The sequence below is a fragment of the Alosa alosa genome, chromosome 5, assembly GCF_017589495.1.
Source record: "Alosa alosa isolate M-15738 ecotype Scorff River chromosome 5, AALO_Geno_1.1, whole genome shotgun sequence".
Classification (NCBI taxonomy): Eukaryota; Metazoa; Chordata; class Actinopteri; order Clupeiformes; family Clupeidae; genus Alosa; species Alosa alosa.
The window spans coordinates 23,112,856-23,128,392 of NC_063193.1; the positions used below are offsets into that span (position 1 = coordinate 23,112,856).

At 41.9% G+C, this 15,537-nt stretch overlaps 1 protein-coding gene across 1 annotated transcript; it reads left to right on the forward strand.

Annotated features, from left to right (window-relative positions):
- The first annotated feature begins 1,046 nt into the window (after nt 1–1,046).
- Nucleotides 1,047–14,509, forward strand: sytl1 (synaptotagmin-like 1). Its single transcript, XM_048244519.1, has 16 exons — nt 1,047–1,204; nt 1,278–1,493; nt 1,845–1,948; nt 2,425–2,567; nt 7,094–7,205; nt 8,429–8,562; nt 8,822–8,872; nt 9,632–9,723; nt 9,977–10,054; nt 10,183–10,349; nt 10,511–10,613; nt 10,818–10,973; nt 11,835–11,913; nt 12,034–12,130; nt 12,214–12,419; nt 12,553–14,509. Exons 3-16 carry the CDS (start codon nt 1,845–1,847, stop codon nt 12,690–12,692), a joined length of 1,662 nt encoding a protein of 553 aa, XP_048100476.1. The 5' UTR covers nt 1,047–1,204; nt 1,278–1,493; the 3' UTR covers nt 12,693–14,509.
- Nucleotides 14,510–15,537: the final 1,028 nt, after the last annotated feature.

Genomic DNA, 15,537 nt, shown 5'->3' on the forward strand with positions numbered 1-15,537 from the left:
TAGACATGAACTACGACGAAGTATCTTGCTCCGCCTTAACAATCTTTGGAACTACTACGAAGTATCTTGCTCCGCCTTAACAATCTTTGGAATAAGGGGTCCAGATGTACCGGGTCATAAAAATGTGACCCTGCAAGGCGAAACCAGTCACTTCGGTAAAATGTACAAAATTAAGTTATTGTACTCACATGAACGGCCATAAACTAAGCTTTCCAACGACATGTATATCGAGGGTATTGCAAAAAGTATCGCTAAGATAACCACATCCAAAGTTGGCATGGTTCTCCTGTCACGATACGGCAGAAGAGGAGAAAATCACCTTTTTAAGTAAATTGTCACGTGCGATAGTGTGAGGGCACTGTTATTACAGAGAGGATTAAACAGTCAAAACGTATGTTTTTCCGTGAAACTTCCGTTGTCTTCCTCTAAGGACAGTAGTTTTTTTTGCCAAACATTTTAGATACATATTTTTAAAACTTAAACAAAATTGATTAGGCTCGTACTAACACAGTATCCAGAATGTCAGTTAAGCTAAAGGAGAAATCCTCCGGCGAGTTTTCACATAGATCTCCATTTCGCGATCACCGAGTAGCCTACTGTCGGTAGCCTACGAGAGAAACAAAACGAAAACAATCGGCTTTACCTAGCTCGAGTGGCTACAGCCAGTAGGTAATGTAGCAAGGCAGCTACAGCGCTCTGGGGGCATACATGGGGGGCTCACTGTGCCCTTTTTACATTTACATTTTTTTACATTTAATTCAGGAATACAATTCTTAACTTTCTCTTCTGAATTAGCCCATTTCACAAGATGGGGCCGCTGTGTAAATCAACTTCCTGTGGAACAGCACAGTCCCATAGACAGCAAAAAAAAAGTCCACAGGAAAGACAAAAGCAGGAAGACGTTTTACCCTGCCAATTAAGGCATCATTAACATCAACGAGGCCGGACACCTGGACACTGTGAAATAGGCTTATTCTTGATTGTGAATTTTGGAGAGCTAGCTAGATTGGTTCGATCTTGAAAAAGGAAAATACAGTGTCACATGTCAGTTAACATTCTGTGTGTGTGTGCGTGAATGTGCATATTTGTGTCTTTGTAAGTGTATTTAGTGGGTGAGGACAGATAACAGTTGACAGTCCCTGGTTACACCCATTTCTAAAGCCGGACCTGCATATCCGTGGTGTTGGTGGGGTGTGGTTTAAAGGTATATGGTGCTTTGATATTTATTTATTTAACAAACGCTAGCTAGCATATGAAGTAATCCTGTACATTGACAGCACTCTCTTGCACATCCCTATCCAAGTCTGTGCAGTGATCCAGTTCTTGTTTTCAAATCCTCCGGGTGGGTGGATGAGGAGAATGGGCTAATCAGGCAGAAAGCAAACCTTAACTCTGGGGAGACCGGCAGCAAGACACGGAAAGCAACAGACTGGAAAAGCAAGCTGGAAAGCAAAGTGGGCAACTTTCTGGTTGGTTGTGATGATGAATGCAAGGTAAATATAGAGGCTTTATTCAGCTCCTTTTTCTCTCCGTCCTCCCTTCTCCATGGTCCCCCCTTTCCCGGGTGTTGACAAGTGCTTCATTGTGTTTGTAGTTAATGGCAGGATGGGAAAGGAATCCACACTTTTGTCTCTGGTCTGTTGTTAATTCAGCAGAGGGGTACAGACTACTGGTTAGAAAAGTTTGAAGTTTCAGTTGCATGTGCACATTCTCAAGTGTTTGCATGACTTTCTGTACACAGGATAATTCTACACCCTAAGTTGTTGTGTTAGGGTGAGAGAGGGATTTATTTATTTCTTCAAATACCTGCAATATCTCTCTCTCTCTCTGATTGTATTTGTCAGATGGAGGTTGAATTGGGGGAGTTGACAGATGAGGAGGCAGCAGTCATCTTGGATGTTTTGGAAAGAGACAAGGAGTTGCAGAAACGGGAGGAGAGGAGACTATGGTTTGTGTTTGCATTGGATGTGTACGCACAAATGCACAATTGAATACAGTGCACACAAACACACACTCTCACACACAAGCTAACATAGTATTTATGATAAGGGGAATACGTTTGTCTGTACTTTTCCAGACTACCTTCCATTAGTGTGAAATTCTAGAATTTACTATATACTCACTCACCCTCACTATGGGTTGCTTCAAATGATCTGAGGATAGTGGGATGTTGTTAGGTGCAACATTTCACTGTCCCTCAGATGAAAAATCTCAGTTGTGCTCAGGACCATGTCCTCTTTTACAAGACTTCTCGATTGCTATCAGTTGCAGCCCCGTGCTTGTTTGTGCTTAGAAGGTGGGGTGAAGTAATGAGACCCTTTGTTGTGTATCAGATTTCAATTTGTTCTAGGGTTAGTTGCTGAAGCTCTCAACATTTGACAATGACTGTGTGTGTGTGTGTGTGTGTTTACCTGTGTTTAACAGCCAACTGGAAAAGACAGAATGTGACCCACTGCGTCTGCGCCAGCTTTCGGGCACATGGTTTACTGAGGAGAGGGACAGGAGACACCAGAGAGGTGGAGTCGACATAGTACATTCCTCCATCCGCCAAAAGAGATGTGTCAAAGGTCACATGCTCTTCTATTGCCTTCCATTAATAGTGACTAAGTGTGAAATCACTGATAAGAATATCAACTGATTAATGTTGACGTCTGTTAATGTGGTCATGTTGACGCCTGATTCATTTTGTTAAAATTTGAGTAGCCACACACATATTTATTGATGACCAACGTTTCGCCACACAGCCTTTATCAAGGTTCAATTTATCAAGATTTAATTTCATTTGATAATCTCCTGGCCAGTACCTTTACTTGGGTGTGCATTCCTCCTCCACACTTTTTCATTACATTACATTACATTACATTACATTTGGCTGACGCTTTTTTAACCAAAGCGACTAACAACATGGTAAACAGTAAGTTTTAGAACAATTCTCACAATTTTAGGACAGTTTAAAACAAAAACAAAACAAAAAAACACAGAGTACAATAAGAATAAGTGCGTCGGTGAGTGCTGTATTTTAACAGTTACTTGTCAGTTTAACGGCTGGTGAGTGCTAGGATCAGTAAGACTTGTTGTAAAGTGTTGCTATGAGAGTAGATGTTCTCTAAAGAGCTGGGTCTTCAGGAGTTTTTGAAAGTGGAAAAGGATGTCCCTGCCCTTGTAGGAACTGGCAGTGTGTTCCACCAACGAGGAACAACAGATGAGAAAAGTTTGGATTGGCTTGGCGTGCATCGGGTGGTAGAGCTAGACGTTGTTCGGCCAGAGGAGCGCAGCGGTCTGGAGGTAGTGTAAGTCTGTATGAGGGCATTCAAGTAGGTGGGAGCAGAACCGAGACTACTTTGTAGGCAAGCGTTAGAGACTTGAATTTGATGCGGCCGCCATAGGTAGCCAGTGTAGCTGGATGAGCAGCGGGGTAACATGTGCCCTTTGGGTTGGTTGTAGACCAGCCGCCCAGCGTTCTGGATCATCTGAAGTGGTTTCACTGGGCGCAGGCTGGGAGACCTGTCAGGAGGGCATTGCAGTAGTCGAGTCGTGTCGTGAGATGACTATTGCCTGAACCAGAAGTTGGGTAGCATCTTGAGTCAAGTAAGTCCTGATTTTTCCGTATGTTGTAGAGTGCTAAACGGCATGACCCGAGGCGACTGAGGCAACATGATCTGAGAAGTTTAGTTGGTTGTCGAGAACAACTCCTAGATTTCTTGCAGTCCTGGTCGGTGAAACAGACAGGGAGTCAAATTTGATGTTGATGTCGTGGTGTATGGTAGGTTTAGCTGGGATGACCAGCAGTTCAGTCTTTGAGAGGTTCAGCTGGAGGTGGTGTGCTTTCATCCATGTAGCTATGTCTGAAAGGCAATCTGAGATCCGTGCTGAAACCAGGGGGTCGTCAGGTGGAAAGGACAGATAGAGCTGTGTGTCGTCTGCATAGCAGTGGTATGAGAAGCCGCGCGCGAACGGATAATCTGTCCCAAGGAGGTGGTGTAGATAGCAAAGAGGAGGGGGCCCAGCACTGAGCCCTGGGGGACCCCTGTGGTGAGATGGTGAGGTGCAGATAGCTGACCAAGCCATGATACGTTAAACGAGCGTCCTGTGAGGTAGGATTCAAACCAGGAGAGAGCAGCTCCGGAGATTCCCATGTCAGCGAGTATAGAGAGAAGGATACGGTGATTAACCGTGTCAAAGGCAAGCCGATAAGTCAAGCAGAATGAGTACTGATGATCGGCGGTCGCCCTGGCTTCTTTAAGGCTTCTGTTACAGACAGCAGAGCCGTTTCGGTAGAGTGGCGCTTTTTGAACCCAGACTGATTTGGATCCAGAAGGTTGTTCTGTGAAAGGAAGTCAGAGACCTGTTTGGAGACTGCTCGTTCAATGCCTTTGGATAGGAAAGGCAGTAGTGAGACAGGGCGGTAGTTCTCGACTTGAGCAGGGTTGAGAAGCTTTCTTAAATAACGGTGTTACCGGGCCATTTTGAGCGCTGTTGGAAATGTGCGGAGGTTAGCGAGGCATTGATCACATGTGTGATAGCTGGAGCGATGGTCGGGCTGATGGACTGAAGTAGGCTCGTGGGTATAGGGTCCAGCGAGCATGTGGTAGGACGGCTGCATGTCAGGAGTCTGGACACTTCACTCGGAGAGAGGCGTGAATGCTGAAAAGGATGTTCCAGCAGTCCCTAGAGGTTGTAGGAGTGCGGTATCTGAGTCAGATCGTTGAGTGGGCATGTAGAGAATTGACTGCTGATTGCCGCCACTTTGTTTTAAAAAAAATGAGGCGAGGGTATCTGCAGTAAGGCTGGATGGAGGAGGAGGCAGCTGAGGGTTGAGTAGCGATTTGAAGGTTGAGAAAAAGTTTTCGAGTGTCTGTAGCTGTTGATTTTGTCATTGTAGAAAGCAGTCTTAGCAGCAGTGATGCTGGCTGAGAAGGAGGTCAGGAGTGTCTGGTAGTTTTTGAGGTCGTCAGCTAGTTTGATTTGTGCCATTTCCTCTCGGCTCTGAGTTTGGTGCGCGATCGGAGGGTATCATTTAGCCATGGATGAGAATGTTTGGATCGAGCTGGCCTTGTGGTAAGAGGGCACAGCTCGTCTAGCTCGTCCGTTTTTCAGGCCTCCACAAATTGACACTTGCTGATGAGTAAGAGAACTGACCAAAGAAATGGCATCATTATTGTGCCAACGGCGTCAGTGTCAATAATATTTTGACTGTTCTGATGGACATTAACTAGATCTTGAGGTCAATTAAAAGCTGTGGCCGCTGAGGGACAATCGGTCAGAATGTGCACACCAAAATGTTCTTCCAACAGGTTTATTGCAGAAATCCACAGATGGCTGAATCCCAATAAACAGGTCTATGTGTATGGGTGTGTAAGTGTGTGTGTGTGTGTGTGTGTGTGTGTAGGAGATAAGAGAGACAATAATCAGCTATGTGCTAGATACAAATAAACATAAGCTACAACATGAGCTATAGCCTATACATGTCTGCTACATGTTATAATAGCAACCTAGCTTAGCTGAACATAGCATGACCTCACCACATTAACATTAACACTACTGATGAATGTGTAACAGGTAAGTATAGCATAATATGGTAAACAAGTCACATAGGCATACATAATAATAAACATGGTACTATTCGACATTCATATGGAATGTGTCCTAACATTATGTGTGGCTAAGTCCACACTTACAGCATAAGCATTTCACTCGCGGTAAACACGCACTCGTGGTAAATGCATGTGTGAATCGCGTGCCTCACGCTTTTACGATATTTCTTCAATAACTTGACACATAACATACACCAAACATAATACAGATACTCACTTGTTACTGAACGCACACAAGTAGAAAATACACCTTAAAACACTATAACAAACAATCATTTAAACAGCACACTCAGTCACTTAACGCCAGCTCTCTCGAGAACTTTCTTCTTCCTCTGTATTAACAACGTTCTGAAGTCCCGGAGGGCAGCGTGCTCTCTGATTGGCTGGTTGGAGGCAAGCAATACGACTGATCTAGAGTCGGCCCTTTGTTACATTGACTGTGTGAATATTTAGATTTTTTCTACTACATTTCCGCACGTTATTACAATACTAAGTCTTGACTATTTGAAAAAGTGTAATATGTTTGTGTCTCTGCCACTTTGTACATAATGCTGGGATGTTAATCGCTCTGGGGAGTGTGCAGAAAGTGCTTGGTGGTTTCAAGTAATCCTGTGTTCAAGTCAAGTCAAGACATTTATTTATATAGCACATTTAAAAACAACAAGGGTTGAGCCAAGGCAAGTGAGAAAAAATATGTCTTGACATTGGAGTTAATTGTAGGGGAGGATTTGATATGTGGAGGGAGGGTATTCCAGAGCTTTGGAGCAGCTACAGAAAAAGCTCGGTTGCCACGGGTTTTAATGTGTGTATGTGGGACGGCAAGCAGCAGTTGACCTGGTAGTAGAATGTGGGGGCAGAAGTTCACAGATGTAAGGTGGGGCTAAACCTTTAAGGGCTTTAAAAACAAAAAATACAATTTTAAACTCAATCCTGAATTTGATAGGAAGCCAGTGTAGCTGAGCTAAAATTAGCATTATGTGATCACTCTTTTTGGTGTTGGTAAGGAGCCTAGCGGCAGCGTTTTGTACAAGCTGGAGTTTATTCAGGTTTGATTGTGACATGCCAATGTACAGACAATTGCAGTAGTCTAAGCGGGAGGAGATGAATGCATGGATAACAGTTTCAAGATCAGTTGCGGACAGAATGGGTTTCAGCTTGGCTATGGTTCCTAATTGGTAGAACCTGCCTTTGAAAGTCTTTCAACACAACATATCTAAGTCAAACGAGGAGGCTGTTTTACATTTTGGTGAGGTTTGGGGGCAGGCTGGCATATCGTTTTGTTTCTTTCTCACAAAGAAGATTGGTAGTTTGCCCATGTTAAATGAGTGAGTGAACATACAGTGGGCTAGCTAGCCTACTGGATGAGTTGGAGTTGAATTGGAAATGCCATCACTGGCCATATTCAATAACCATTCTGAGAAGGATCATAACATCAGGATTGATCAATTCTTTATACACTCTGATAAACTGATAAAAATTCTGATTGGAATATCCAACAGACATTCCTCTGACGACTGTTTTTGAGAAGCAGACAGACATTGAATGTAAGCAGACAGCTGAAGAGGATGACTATGACAGAGATGAGAAGGAGGAAGAGGATCGTGAAAAGGGGTGAGAAGTCCTAAGAGTGTGACTGTGCAGGTGCACGTGTACCCCAGAGTGTTCTTAGAAATGTATAAACTTTTGTGGAAGTGTATGTTTGTAACTGTGTCCCATATAGTTGTGCGTCATACCTGCCAACATTTAGCTTTCAAAAAGAGTGTTTTGTATTGATTCATTGATTCAAAAAGTGTTGTGTTGATTCATTGCTGTTTGTGTGTCTAAAAGTAAGCTATTTAGGCCCACTTGGAAAGATGATGGTAACCCACTTGTTTTAACTGTTCTGCCCACTTGTTCTTCATAGGCTATTGTTGTTTTTTGATGCTCTATGAAACAGATTTTATTGTCACACTGCAGCCTACACTCCAAACACAACACTGCATTTCAGTCATTGCTGTTATCTTTACTGAAAGTTGTACTCTGCATGCCAGTTTATGTACAATCCACCTGCTGCTGTACTAAGAGCAAATTATAGACCCTTTCAACAAGGTAAACAAAAACAATGCTTGAAAGTTATATTTGGGCCCCAATCTACTTCCTCTGCATTAAGATAACATATGGAATGTTAAAAAGGAAGTCTTGTGGGGCCAACTATGATGCTGATAATGGAATTCTCTTGAAAGGGTCCATAGGAAAAAGAGAGAAAAGAATAATGAAGAAAAATGCCTCATTCATTGGCTACTTAAAAACATTAGTTACTGCCGTCACCTTGCCTACATAAAAAGGTGCCTCCCACTCAGAGACAAGCCTCTTTACGGAATGAATACAATAAAACCAAAAAATATATATATATTAAGAAAAAAGAAATGAAATGACATTCAACTCTTTATCAAGTTGGTTACATTTCTTCATTTTAGTGCTGGTTGACTTGGATTACAGTTACAGTTGCATTACAGTTCATGCATGTAAGGTACAATAGTAAATGGGTTAAAATAAAATCCTGAATCATTTCACTGTTACTGCACTGGATGAGTGTACAGTATATGTCTATATTTTATTTTTCAGGGAAAGTAATGCATAATTACAAAGTGCTGTACAGATTGGTCTTGTATGCAGGCGCCCTATAGTTCCCTCTGCTGTATATGTGTATATCCATTTTCAAGTTGTGCTATGCAAAGTTTTGAACACAAAAAAAGTATGCAGCTTCTGTGTAGAATATAGTGGTCATTCAATGTGCTCTACATTTTGTGCTTAAACTTTAAGTGTTGTTTTATTTGTTTCTTTCCCCATTGCAGTTCCCAGACCAGGGTGCCTCCCACACCTCGCCCAAGAATCAGAACACCTCTGCAACTTCGGTGTCAATGTGTGGACTCAAACCATGTTCTCATGCTCTTAATACTCTTCACAAGCACTGGCCTTTTCTGCCTTTGACAGACTTTTTTTTATGTTTGTAAAACAAAAGGACAGGGGCATTAACCATATCATCCATTCAGTCAAATTCTGATTAGAAATACTTCAACATAAAACATGTGCCATGAATGCTCGTATCATTTTGACCAAAACATTAGTACACCTCACTTCAGTCTTCTTTCAAAATCACAACAGACACATCCATATGATTAATGATTCAATCCGGCATGTTAACTCTTTGACTTCGATGCCTCTATGACTGATGTTGAACATTTTGTTTTGCTTTTTAAAGTGTAAAGATGCGAATGAAAAGAATTCAGAAAACAAAGGTACCGTATCTATCATTTCTCTACTACATTGTGTTTGACTATGCTTTTATCTGACAAGATTATTTTTTTTTCTAGTTTGCTACTATGCCACTATGTTTGATTTCATAAAATTGTTATTAGATAGATAGATAGATAGATAGATAGATAGATAGATAGATAGATACTTTATTGATCCTCAAGGGGAAATTCAAGAAGACACGGAGCTACCTCGACAGGCTGCCTCTCTCGACAGCGCTGGAACCGGAATTATATCATTGAAATAGATGATGCACTGCTAGAATTATGCATATATTTAATGTTTTAGATGTATCTATCATTTCTCTACTACATACACCTTTTTCACAGCAGCCATTTTGACATGAAATAGTAGGGGAAGCACAGGTGTTACTAATTAATTACATGAATGAAGTCTCTGATCAATTAAAGTGTAGCAGAATCAGAACCTTAATTTAATACACCTGGGTGTGCCATAGATTTCATATGAAAAATGGCTACTGTGAAAAAGGTCCATTGTGTTTGACTATGCTTTTATCTGACAAGATAAAATACTATGCCACTATGTTTGATGATTTCATAAAATTATTATTATATCATTGAAATAGATGATGCACTGCTAGAATTATGCATATATTTAATGTTGTAGATGTTGTAAGTATGCAGAATGATGGGAGAATAAAATAAAAGGTAGAAATGAAGTGAAGAACAGATGTAGTAAAGACTTCTAGATGAAATAACACTTGTGCATTTTCTGTCTAGTAGTCTCCACACATGGTGATGTGTCTCCATTAGGAAGAGATGTGGAGGAGAAAGCTGAGGAGAGTATCTCTGACCCGACGCCCTCCTCACTGCAGGTACCTACACACCCAGAGTCTCTCTACAGCTATTACTGTATGATGCGAGAAATTCACTAGAAAGTATTTTTCCTGACCAACAACACCACACAGCCAGATTCATAATCCGCCCCCCGAAAACACTGATACAGTGTAGCACCTTGATGTTAAACAGATCAATTGTAAAAAAGTACAATTTCAGAAATGATCACACGTCTTAGTCTGTGACTTGTGTAGACATTGTGAATGACGAGGTTTGTATCTATACTTGCAGGACACAGACTCTATCAGCATTTTGGAACTTGATCCAATCAGAATTGGCTCAACCAGCAGTTTGCAGTACAATACTACGGTAAACACCACCACAACTGTCTCTTTGTGTGTGTATCTCTCTCTCTCTCTCTCTCTCTCTCTCTCTCTCTCTCTCTCTCTCCCCTTAATACATAAAATAAATAACTGATGTCTCTGCATGTGTTTCAGTGGAATGGCAGTGTGACAAGTTTGATGAGTGTTGGGGAAATTGGGGATGCGGTTGTAAGTGGACGAATCCAGTTCTCTCTGCAATACCACCACCACAAGGAGGAGCTTGTAGTGTATGTGTATCGCTGTCAGGATCTTGCACAAGCCCGCAGAAACCGCACAAACCCGTGAGTACATTTCAAAAGAGAGAGAGACATGTCACATGTCAATCTCTCTGTCTCGCTCTCTAAGTCTATGAAAGCACAAGCTTCTTGTAATGTATAATGTATTATTGTTGTGTACTTGATATCTACGTACAGTGTATGCCAATGGGTCATATTTATTGTAGGTATGTAAAGGTCTATCTACTGCCAGATATGTCCAGTCAGAGTAAAAGGAAGACATCCGTGAAGAAGAAAACAGTCAACCCAATTTACAATGAGATCTTCACAGTAAGCCACCTCCATCTAAACACCTGACGCCTTTAACACAAAGTCCTCACATTAGAGATAAACCACTGTTCCTCATGCCTATCCTTCTGTTCTTATGTCCTTTACTTTAACAGAATTTATCTACCTAACACATCTATCTGCAACTCCATCCCCCCCCAGTATAAGGTGGTCTGTGTGGTTATGCCTGTGGTTTTGCTCTCCCAGTATAAGGTGGCTGACATCAGGGGTCGTGTTTTGTCGCTGTCCGTGTGGCATACTGAAGCTTTGAGGGCCAATGTGTTCTTGGGGGCAGTGGAGGCCCAACTAAACCAGTGGGACTGGGACAAGAGCCAACCCTGCTGGCACTCCCTGCAGCCCCGAGTGAGTCCACCCTCCTCCTACCCATCTAGCCCCATGACAATGTGCCAGTGTTACTCCTTACTAGACAAATTACCACTGAACCTCTGAGTGTTTCCATGAGTGCAGTTGTAGTGAGACATTCCATAATGTATATTTTTTAAATCATTTATTTTAATTATCACCACCCAAAGCCTTTGATCAAGCCAACCCAAATGACCTTTCGTCAGTCATGTCCATGCACGACCTTTTGTCATGCCACATGATGGCGGCAATTAATCATTGATGACAAGGTTTTCTCTTGACACAATCACCGATGATTACTATTTCCTTTAACGTAATGCCGGCGCCTCACAAGACAAGATACGGCCGGAGAGAGGGCCCACGTGAGGCGACGAAATGAGGATGACTAGAAACGTATTTAAGCAAGAGAGCTTGTATTTTGTGTGGAGTTGGTACGGTGGTGACTCTGGTATAGCCTACTTGCTATATATATCTTGAATTTCCCCTTGGGGATCAATAAAGTATCTATCTATCTATCTATCTATCGATCGATCGATCGATCGATCGTGCTGTATCAACTCCCGGATTCGTTAATAAACCTCAAGTTTTTTGTCTTTGCCACTGCTCAGTTTGGATTGTCTCCACTTTGTTATGTAGTTGGTTATTTTTTACACTACACAGTGAGGTCTGAAAATAGTTCCCCCAGACATATCTAGTCATATCTGTTTTTCATTATTTTGTTTTACTTTGACTTCTTTATTGTGAACAATGATCAACATTCATTCTCTGATTACCTGTCTCTATTCCACACTGACACTTCCATCTTCCTCAGTCTCCTTCCTTACCACTCTAAACCATCTTCCTTGTGCTCCCTTCACCCAGTTCCTCATGGATCCTGCCATGGGAACTACCACAGGGACCATACTGCTCTCAATGAAGTTCGTACCACCTGGCGCCGAAGGTACACACACAACGTACCAAAAACAAACAAGCGTGAGAGAATTGGGTCTGTGTTGTGGAGCCTGTGTGCTGACTCTTTACTTTTCTTCCTCACCCTTTACCTTTCTTCCTCACCTACTAGGCTCTGGCCTGCCCCCTACAGGAGAGTTGCACATATGGCTTAGGGAAGCTGCGGTCATCTCTTCAAAACAGAGAGTTCCCAGCACATTTGTGAAAAGGTACACAGTTGCGCGCACACACACACACACAAGCAAGCTTACTAATAAACATCCCAACCTTGTCCTTGTTTCTGTGTGCTCAGCTGTGTGTTACCAGATGAGAACCGGTCTAGTGGCCAGAGGACTCGCGTGGTCAGACGGTCAGCTTCTCCGGTGTTCAACCACACCATGGTGTACGATGGCATCCACGCATCTGACCTCACACACATCTGTGTGGAGATGACTGTGTGGGACAAACACGCACTCGCCGCACATTGTTTGGGAGGAGTGAGGTTCAGCACAGGCGCAGGTGAATGGCACACATCATAAACAATGCATTCATATGCTATGATGACTATGGCACTCCAGATGAAAATGAGGTTTACAATGAGTTATGCTTCCAGTAGTCCTACCTGACCTATCTCGGTTTTCTCTGTGTGTAGGTGTCAGCTATGATCAGACAGTCCTATGGATGGACTCCTCAGAGGAAGAGCAGAAAGTGTGGATGGCAGTCATGAACAATCACAACCGCTGGGTAGAGACTGCTCTCCCACTAAGAACTGAACTACAACCCTACACCTGAATCTAATTCTTAGGCTTATTTCGCTTACTTGCACTTAGAACTTTAAATGCCAGTGTTATTTGTACCACTTGTGTGAAGTATAAGGGGGGGGGGGGGCAGACATGTGAAGTTAAAGAATTTGGTAGGTGAATAGAGTAAGGTGTCAACCTCTCTTCTGTAACACTGAAATGCTGTTTCACAAGGATGCCAGTACAGGAAGTGGGCGCAAATGCCATTACAGGAAGAAGACCAGGCACTGCCATAAAGAATTAGGTGCAGATATGTATGAGTTGCTCGTATTGCTTTGTAGAATTAATCTCTGAATGATGTGTGATTGCTGCTGTACAACTACCGCACAAAGAATTTGGGGCTCGTTGTCTTCACTCGATTTTTGCCACACATGCACATCGCATGCACATGTGCAACCATACGGTTGAGTCACAAACATGCACACACACATGTGCAACCATACGATTTAGTCACAAACATGCACACACACATGTGCAACCATATGGTTGAGTCACATTAGCACATATATGTGCACGTTGAGTCACATTAGCACATATGTTTGCACATTAATGTGACTCAACCGTACCAACCGTATCTCCTGGATCAGACTCACTAACTTAACTTCTGGCTATGTCTTAGTTATTTGCCCGACAGTTTAGACCTAAGGTGGACGAGTACAAGCTTGCTAATGCTTATTTACAATTATAAGAATTAAACATTTTTAAACATACCTGCGAAAAATGCTCACATGTCATTTCACAGATTTTCTTTTTAATCCTCTCAGCTCTTGTTCCATTTTGAGGTCATTTCTGTTATAGCCAGTAGTTAGTCCAGTGTTACAATCAGCTAATGAAGCTTGTCAGGCTCAATCAACACAAAGCAGGGAGATGTTGGAGGGGGGCACCACAATCTTTGATTTTGTCATTTTAGGAAAATATACTGTGTGCTGTGTAGTTTACTGTTTGATTGAGTAAAAAGTGATTAAAATGAACAAAACTACTGTTATTGGTTCCCTAAGCACAGAATGTGATGTTGTATGCATACCACCTCTGTCACGCCACTTTTTCTGGTGTTATGACACCTAGGAAACCTTGGATGAATTGACTGATTTCAAGGGGCCTGCACTGACAGCACAGCATAATGACCAATATCATTGGGGGGAGGAGGGTATATTAGTTCAGATGGCCCACATTTTCTAGCAACTCCCCTGCATAAATGTAATCTGCTTTTTTCAGGAGGGAGGGCAATGACTTTTAGTTTACATTTGGATTTTGTTGGATTGTTTTGTTTTTGTTTTGTCTCGATTTAAACCCTGTATATTATCTGAATGTGTTTTGGTTTTAGATGGTCAGGTCCAGTGAATTACATTTACATCAGAGCACTCAAAGAGTTTTACTGTAGAGACAGTAGAGATTACTGTCTACACACTCTTACCCATTCACACACACTCACATGCATATCATCGATGGCGGTTGCTACTGTACACAAGGTAACCTGCACAACTGGGCAGTTGAGGTTCAGTGTTTTGCTAAAGGACACTCTGACACAGAACCAGGGGGAGTTGGGATTGAATCAGCAACCTTCCCATTATTTCACAGTGTTTCCCACAGAGTTGAATTCTATTTGTGGTGGTAGGTTTGCAGAATTAACTGTTTTTAACCAATTAGTGCAGCGTGGTTATGATGCAGGTTTAAGCACGATTTAGCCTGTGGACTTTTACAATTGCAGGATTGTTAATGTTTTCTTTAAAAATGCATGTAGGTTTGTTGAGAGACAAGGGGAGGCTGCGCAAAGGTGCACATATCTACAATAAACAAATTCCATCTAAATTAAAGTACAACATGCAAAGTCATTGTGTGGTGGTCAATGTTGATAATGTGGTGGGCCGCCACAAATAAGTCAATGTATGGGAAACGCTGTTTCACACTACTTCTCTACCTTGTGCCACTGTCAAGTCAACACTGTTGAGTTGTTGGGAGCAACAACAGAATGTCGTCCGAAAGTTCAACAAAGTTTAGCAGACAAAAAAGTATTTTGGCTATTTGGTGGAATTAAGGGAAGGAAAACTATCCAGGGTAATTGTTCACATGACTAGTGTGAAACTAAAAGTCACCATGTACTTGAATAACAATAAGTATGTGGCCTGTGAAGGGACATGATGGGAATTTATTTTGTATCTTCTATTGTGTTCCTTCACAATAAATGTTGCATTCTTTCACAATAATGTTGCGTTCCCTCACAATAATTTTGACTTTGCATGGGAATTTTTATTGCTGATGACAGGCCTTGGTGACCAACCTAACAGCTGAGCCCTCATTATGCTCAGACAAGCAATTGCAGAGACCCGAGTGTTTTTTTTACAGTAGGCTAATGGTCAGCTAGATGAAATGGGCTTGAAATCATGTACAATCGCTAACCTAGGCCTCTGTCAGAGTCAAACCTAAGACAATTTTCTGTCATTTTGAGAGAGACAACTTTAAACTTTTTGATTTGAATTCTTTGAAAATCTATGCCACCATATGTCTCACTATGTCAGATAGGTGAGCAATGTTTCACACTAATTATAGCCTACTGTTACACAAGAATGTGGATCCATGAGGAACTTGACTTTGATTTTGCTCTAGCAAGCCAATTTGTAGGCCTATTGAGACCTGGCTGGCAAGTTATTTTTTCTTTCAGACATCTACTTTTTCTAGGTGAACGGTGTGTATTTTTGTTGCGAGTTTTGGTATTTTTGACGACTTTATACATGGATTTCTATGCAACGTCACGAAAACATGCGTGCGCAACCAAGAGGCAGAAAGCACCATAGAACAGCATAGAGCAATGCAAAAGAGCAAAAGAATAAAATGAGTTT